The 7,422-nt window shown below is 53.9% G+C and overlaps 1 protein-coding gene across 2 annotated transcripts; it reads left to right on the top strand.

The window, feature by feature from the left end:
• The first annotated feature begins 1,858 nt into the window (after window positions 1-1,858).
• SERPINH1 (serpin family H member 1) lies at window positions 1,859-7,354 on the top strand. Of its 2 annotated transcripts, none has more exons than XM_017727121.1 (5): window positions 1,859-1,979; window positions 4,566-5,182; window positions 5,418-5,516; window positions 5,862-6,094; window positions 6,243-7,354. In XM_017727121.1, the coding sequence occupies exons 2-5, from the start codon at window positions 4,600-4,602 to the stop codon at window positions 6,543-6,545; spliced, it is 1,218 nt and encodes a 405-aa protein (XP_017582610.1). In that variant the 5' UTR covers window positions 1,859-1,979; window positions 4,566-4,599; the 3' UTR covers window positions 6,546-7,354. The 2 variants fall into 2 exon arrangements, with proteins under 2 accessions (XP_017582610.1, XP_008642867.1); XM_008644645.2 differs by having other exon boundaries at window positions 1,861-1,979; window positions 4,569-5,182.
• Window positions 7,355-7,422: the final 68 nt, after the last annotated feature.

Here is a 7,422-nt window from a genome sequence, read left to right as displayed (position 1 = left end):
AATAGGTTGAAATATACACTGAAAAATCTGAAATATCTTTATGCTGGGCTGCCAGCCCTCAAACACAAAGAACTATTTTCATTTTACTCCAAATCCATGTTACTGAGGCAAAGCCATTTCAAAGGACTGAAGCACAGAGCCCCAGTATCAAAGGACTCTAGCATTGGGAGGCAGTGAAAGAAATCAAGATTAAAAGTTTTAGAGTTCATTTTAAATTTCACAAGGAAGATGAAAAAAATCTTACATGGGAAGTAATTACAGAGAAGGGCTTGAAGGTGGAGCAATTCAGAGTTTGGCAGAGAAAAGCAGCTGACAGTGGAAGCTTAAAGGAGCTTTTCTCATTTCTCCGCTGGCACACACTGCTGGTACAGACCAGTAACATTTACCTTGGGACTGATGGTTTGATATCAGCAAAATCATTTTTAGTAAAGCCAAAATCGTGCTATAAAAACTCTGGGACCCCACTGTTGATCATTTATGCAGACACAAAGCAAGGCTAACTGCACCAAGAAATACTAGTGTGCAAAAATCTGTTGCTTAAGGTATGCCAAAGCTCTTTTTCCCACTGAATCCCTCCCTGAAGGGAGCAGATCTCTAAACATCACTGATGTGAAGACACCATGTTTGTTGAAGCTGACGGAGACTTTTTCTACAGGGAGGGCTCAAAGATCTCCCCTTGTTTGAGGTGTGGAATATCTACTCACATGGCACCATCTGAACAGTTCAGACAAAGCAAAATGTCGCTTTTTTTATGCCACCTTCTAGAACAGGTGGGCTGTGAAGGGGAACGGAATGATGAGATGATTCCAAAGCAAGGTGCTTCCAAGACAACCAGCAGAATATTCAAAGCCAGAAGGAAAAACCAGATGCTGTTTTCTTACTACAGCAACAGAAGGCTGAGACCCCTGGCTTCAGAGGGAAGCAGAAAAACTTGGCAGAGCCAAAATTAGGGGGGAAAATGAAATTACAGTGTGATTAAAAGGAAGACACAGATATCAGTTAAACACACAAGGATGCAGCACTCTTCTGCTGATGTAACCATCCATGGGGTGGGTGGTACCTAGAATATCCCTGTATCCCAGATTGCCATGAAAACAATCCTGTGCTGTCTTAAAACGTGACAGGCTTGAATCCGAGCTTCAACACTTGTGATGCAGCAGAAACCTCTCCATGGCACAGCTGCTCTGGGCACCCTGTGCCAGGGCCTCACCACCCTGCCAGGGAACAATTCCTGCCCAATATCCCATCTATCCCTGCCCTCTGGCAGCCATTCCCTGTGTCCTGTTCCTCCAAGCCTTGTCCCCAGTCCCTCTCCAGCTCTCCTGGAGCCCCTTTAGGCACTGCAAGAGGCTCTGCAGGCTCCCTGGAGCCTTCTCTCCTGGATGTCACCAATCAGGGGCACATTTCAGACAGCAGGATGGGGCAGATGTTGAACACCGGCTGCCTGTGACTGCTCCAGTTGTGGCTGAAGCCCTTTGCACCACCCCTGACTTCACAGAGGGCGACAGCCCAGAAACAGAAAATAAATACAGCACTCCCTGCCTTTGGTGCCAACAACCATCCAGCTGCAGGAGATGCCAGGGGCAGGGAGAGGACGGAAATAAGATGGGCCCCGAGCCCTGTAAAAAGGCAAAAGCACCGCTTTGGCAGGGAATAGTTCCCCATCTTCCTGCTGCAAGGGCTGGCTGGGGACAGGCTGAGGACGGGCCGGGGCAGCTCCAGCCGCGCCGGCAGGACGAGGGAGCGCACATCCCCCCATGCATCCCGACCCCCCTTCGGCGGCGCGGGGCCGGCATTCCCTGCCATTGGCGGCGGGCCGGGAGAGAGCTGGGACGGATCCTCCCCTTCCTCTCCCTCCCCGAGCATTTTTAGAGGGTTTTCCCAACTTCCAGAAGTTTCTCCCCGGCCCCTTATATACCCCCTCCGCAGGAGCGGGAGGTGCACAGGGAGCCGAGCAAAGCCGTGTCCCAGCCCCGCAGGTAAGAGGGGGCGAGCCGGGGGACCCCGGGCTGGCGGGGAGTGACCGAGCTGAGATTGCAGAAGGGTGGGGAGTATTTTGGGGTCCTGCATCCTCCTGGATGGGCAAAAAAAACCGGGGGGAGGGTTATGGCATGGGAGAAGGGGGTGCATGGGGGGTAGGCTGCAATGGAGTAGGTGGAAGTGGAGGATAGGGGTACAGACGGTGCCATGAACTGGCTCTGTGATTTTGAGGAAAGGTGGTAAAAAATCCCCCCCCATCGCCTCCAGTTTGCAAGAGGTGGTCACAGTGAAGCTGCAGGAGAAGCTTTCAAAGGGTGATGGAAAAGAAAAGGGGGATAAGGGACGTTTTAACTTAGTGTGAGTGAAATTCTCCAGCCCCTGCTCTGACTCAGCCTGGGAGCCTCCAGGACCCTGGGCACCATCCCAGCACAGGAATGAGAGCTCTCCCTGCAGCCTTCTGCCACGGGACAGCCCGACCCGTCCTTCTGCTGCCCTAACTAAGTGCCACATCCCTCTGGTGACATGCAAGTGGCCTTTTGCCTGCGTGTCTCCGCCCTGCAGCTCTGCCCTGCTCCTGGGTGAAACACAGCCCTCGGAGGGGTGCACCTCCAAATCCCGCCTGGACAGCGGGTCCCGGCAGCCACAGAGAAGGCTGTGGAATGCCACGCTGGCACTGGGCGTCCCCTCGCTGTGGGAGCACAGGAGAGGAGGATGTTGCTGGCTGTGCATTCCCCACATTCCCTCCCGCCATTTTCACCCATAATCGCCGCCGTAATCCAAGAAGAGGCAAAATTTCTCCCTCTAGGGCTGCGTGACTCAGCACACCCCAAATCTGTCACCCATCTCTGAAGTAATGAACCTTTTTTAAGCTGAGGATAAAGCAGTGCAGGCCACCCCCTGCTCACAAGAGAACTACTCCATATATCTGTTTTCTTTCAGAAAGAAAAAGGCAAAGGTTGACCTCACTATGAAACATTTTCAAGGTATCCTTAGAAATAAAGGGGAAATAGAAAACCAGAAGGAAACCCCTCAGATTTCCAGCGTTTTTCACCCTGGCTGCACTTGAAAAGAGTGTCGAGGGCCCTTTTGAACCTGCTGCACAAATCCTTGCTCTTCAGGCAGCCGGGATGGCTCTTCCCTTTAACTGAAACCTTGCACCCATAAAGGATTTTAGGTTGTAATCCCCTCCCACTCTGGCAAAGTCCCTTGTGGAACTGCGCATTCTCTTTGCCTGGGGCTACGTGCTTCTGTTTCCTTCCATATGTAATCCCAGCGGGCCATTCGCTTCCTGCCTGGAATACTTTAACCCCGCAGCAGCCCCGCTACAGCCTTTCCTTGCCTTCCCATGCCAGTGGCTGGGCAGGAGCAGGGTGGGAGGAGAGGACCACCAAGGAACAAAATGCAGCCTGTCGAGGAAAAACTCTCCCAAAAGCTGGAGGTGGGATTTAAGGCCTGAGGATCTGCCAGCAGGAAGGTTTGCTGAGTGACAGCAGGAGGGAGGGGAAGTGTGGGGCCAGGTGGGATGAGCTCCAAAGGGCTTCTAGGCACTTAGGACTGGTCAGGCTGCACATTTGGAGCTGGCGACTCAGAGCCCTTGCTGGGGATAGGTTCACCTACGTTGGGATGAGATCCATCCACCCAAGGCATGAACTGAAGGCTCTGCTGGGGAAAACGAGGCTCCCGCACCTCCCTCTGCCCTGGTACCGCCCCGGCAGGGCTGGACAGGCAAAACCAAGTCGAACAGAGCTGACCACAGTGCAGGATCTTCTCTAGGGGTGTCTGTGGCTTTGCTTGGTGGAAGCTCACATGCTCCATCTAGTGCCAAGGAAGCTGAGAATTTGGGGCCCATGGCCGGGGTCCCCAGAAAGGACAGTCCTTGCCATACAGTGCCTGCAACAGCCCTTAGATCAAGGGCCAGTGCTGTGCTGTGTGGCTCCTGGGCAGCACAAACATCCTGCTTTCAGCTTTTCCTGGTCAGGGGAGAGCTTTGTCCTGCTCTGGGGACACAATCGTGGAATGTTCTGGGTTGGAAGGGACCTTAAAGCCCATCCAGTGCCACCCCCTGCCATGGGCAGGGACACCTTCCGCTATCCCAGGTTGCTCCAAACCCCATCCAACCTGGCCTTGGACACTTCCAGGGATCCAGAGGCAGCCACAGCTTCTCTGGGCACCCTGTGCCAGGGCCTCACCAGCCTCACAGGGAGGAATTTCTTCCCTATGTCCAATCTAAACCTGTCTTCTTTCACTTTAAAGCCATTCCCCCTCGCCCTGTCGAGATATGAGAAATACCTGTTGTGACATTCCCTGGCCCCTCCTTAAATCATTCACTGTACATTAACATTGGAATATAGGAAAACCGCTTAGGAAAACTGAAGGAAGCTGTCATTCCAAATGCACAGGGCCTTGCTTACCAGGGTGCAGATTGTTGCTCAGGGTGGACTTGGGATGGCTGCACCCCAATGCAGCACTGGAGCAATGTCACAGTCACTGGAACCAAGGAGTGGGTTTCTCTGCAAGAGTCCCTGGGATGTCTGGATGCTCCAGGAAGAGTTGGAATTGTGCTGATGGTGAGTTTTCTTGCCCAGCAGGTCCTGGGAGGCACCAGGTGCTACTGAAGCCATGTGGATTACTGTGGGGCTGGCCCTCCTGGGCCTCGCTGCGGCCGTGCCCTCAGAGGACAGGAAGCTGAGCGACAAGGCCACCACGCTGGCCGAGCGCAGCACCACGCTGGCCTTCAACCTCTACCACGCCATGGCCAAAGACAAGGACATGGAGAACATCCTGCTGTCCCCCGTGGTCGTGGCCTCGTCCCTTGGGCTCGTGTCCCTGGGGGGCAAGGCCACGACGGCCTCGCAGGCCAAGGCGGTGCTGAGTGCGGACAAGCTGAACGATGACTACGTGCACAGCGGGCTGTCCGAGCTCCTCAGCGAGGTCAGCAACAGCACCGCCCGCAACGTCACCTGGAAGATCGGCAACCGCCTCTACGGCCCCGCCTCCATCACCTTCGCCGAGGACTTCGTGAAGAACAGCAAGAAGCACTACAACTACGAGCACTCCAAGATCAACTTCCGAGACAAGAGGAGCGCCCTCAAGTCCATCAATGAGTGGGCAGCCCAGACCACGGATGGGAAACTCCCAGAGGTCACCAAAGATGTGGAGAAAACTGACGGGGCCCTCATTGTCAACGCCATGTTCTTCAAGCGTAAGTTCTACCTTCAATTCCTGGTACAAGTGACCCAAAACCTCCCCTGAGCCAACAAACAGAATCAGAGGATGGTTTGAGTTGGAGGGGCCTTAAAGATCATCTAACAGCCTGAAGGGAAGGTGGACAAATCCTGCGTCCACTGGAGGCAGCCCCTTGTCAGCGGTTGGGAACTGTGCATGGAATTACCGCCCACTCCCTTTTCTTACAAGCTGTGTTGCTCTCTCTCCTGTAGCTCACTGGGATGAGAAGTTCCATCATAAGATGGTGGACAACCGTGGCTTCATGGTGACCCGTTCCTACACCGTGGGAGTGCCCATGATGCACCGCACAGGTGAGTGGGAAACCTCCTGCCCCACACCAACACTGTTCTCCATTATCCCACCAGCTGCCTCCAAGATTGTTTTGCCTCATGAAGAGGGAACAAAGCAGGGGAGTGTTTGTTCTGCTGATTCAGTCTCTCTGTCAGCAGAAAGAATCCCTGTTTACTATTGGATGCTTGGCTGTTGGGAAGAAATCCTGGCTCATCACACAAGTGAGAGCCACCACCAACTCCAATAATGCTGGGCCAGTTCCCAAAATGGTGTCCAGACTCTTCCCCTCCTGGTCAGGAAAAGTCCAGGCTGAATTCCCTTTGCCTCTGTACCACATCTCACTGTTCCCTGCTTCTGGTTTCAAGGTCTCTACAATTACTATGATGACGAGACAGAGAAGCTCCAGGTGGTAGAGATGCCACTGGCTCACAAGCTCTCCAGCATGATCTTCATCATGCCAAACCATGTGGAGCCTCTGGAGAGGGTGGAGAAACTGCTGAACAAGGAGCAGCTCAAGACCTGGGCTGGCAAGATGAAGAAGAGATCAGTGGCCATCTCACTGCCGAAAGTCGTCCTGGAAGTCAGCCACGACCTTCAGGTAAAGGAGGTCCTTAAACAGTTGGGCCTTACAGTTCTTTGGGATGTGAGGGAAGACAGTGGGATGGTGGGTTATCCATGCCAGCTGTCTCTCTTACCTCTTGCACGGTCATCTCTGCGAGGGGTGCTGACCTCTTGTCTCCTCCTAGAAACACTTGGGTGGTCTGGGCCTGACAGAAGCCATTGACAAGACCAAGGCTGACTTGTCCAAGATCTCCGGCAAGAAAGACCTTTACCTGTCCAACGTGTTCCATGCCGCGGCTCTGGAATGGGACACGGAAGGGAACCCCTACGACGCCGATATCTACGGCCGAGAGGAGATGAGGAACCCCAAGCTCTTCTATGCTGACCACCCCTTCATCTTCATGATCAAGGACACTAAAACCAACTCCATCCTCTTCATTGGCAGGCTCGTGAGGCCCAAAGGCGACAAGATGCGCGATGAGTTGTAGTTGGGTTGGTTTTGGTTGGGGTTTTTTTCCCAGAGCTTTGGTTTGTGTGTGTTTTTAGGGGGGGATTTTGACAAATGGGAAACACTATTTTGTATCCTTCTCGAACCATGGGTGCTATTCAGACCAGGGTGCATTGTGAGGAGAAACCAGCGTACGCTTTACCTCACCCCACAATCCGGATTGCACAAGCCCACCTCCAGAGAGGAGCAGGGAGGCCTGGCACCAGAGGGTCACCAGGAATCAGCTGAGGTGGCCAGGTTGAAGCCTGTACTAGTTCAGCCTCCTGCTCAGTTCCTTGCTGCTCCACCAGCCCCGCCAAGGCACCATTCTCCCATCCCAAATGCTTCCATCCGCCTGCATGCTTAGCGCTGCCGCTCTTCTCCCGCTTGGCTGCCCCGTGGCACCGCTCCAGAGCTGTTCCCTGCTTCTCTCTTCTCTCTCCAGGGGTGTGCAACAGAACTCCAAGGGCCAGTTGTGCAGTTCAGCCACTGCAGGGCCCTGGAGCAGAGCAGGAGGCAGCATGGGAGAATGGAGATTGTATGGAGTTGTGCCCTTCTGTCCTGCCTCTCCCTGTGCTTCTGCATTGGATGCTTCAACCACAAGAGCTCCTCAGGTAGAACATCAAAGCCGAGAGCAGCTTGGATCAACACTTCATGGACAACTAAGGGGCTTTGGGGTGTCAGGGAGAGCGCAAAGGGGAGCTTGGGCTTCTAGACAGAGTAACCTGAGGTGCCTTCAACACTCCACCCCTCGGGATCACTGAGGGGCCAACATCTGTAATTAAACAGGCAATTGTACCAGGCAGAGAACTCACTTCTCTTGGACGTGCTCTCCATCAGCCTGTAGGGCTGGGAAAGACTCTGTTCCCACTCCCACT

This window comes from Corvus brachyrhynchos, unplaced genomic scaffold (assembly GCF_000691975.1).
Source record: "Corvus brachyrhynchos isolate BGI_N302 unplaced genomic scaffold, ASM69197v1 scaffold412, whole genome shotgun sequence".
Taxonomy (NCBI): Eukaryota; Metazoa; Chordata; class Aves; order Passeriformes; family Corvidae; genus Corvus; species Corvus brachyrhynchos.
Note: the sequence above shows the minus strand (reverse complement) of the source record. Positions and strands in the feature narration are given on the sequence as shown.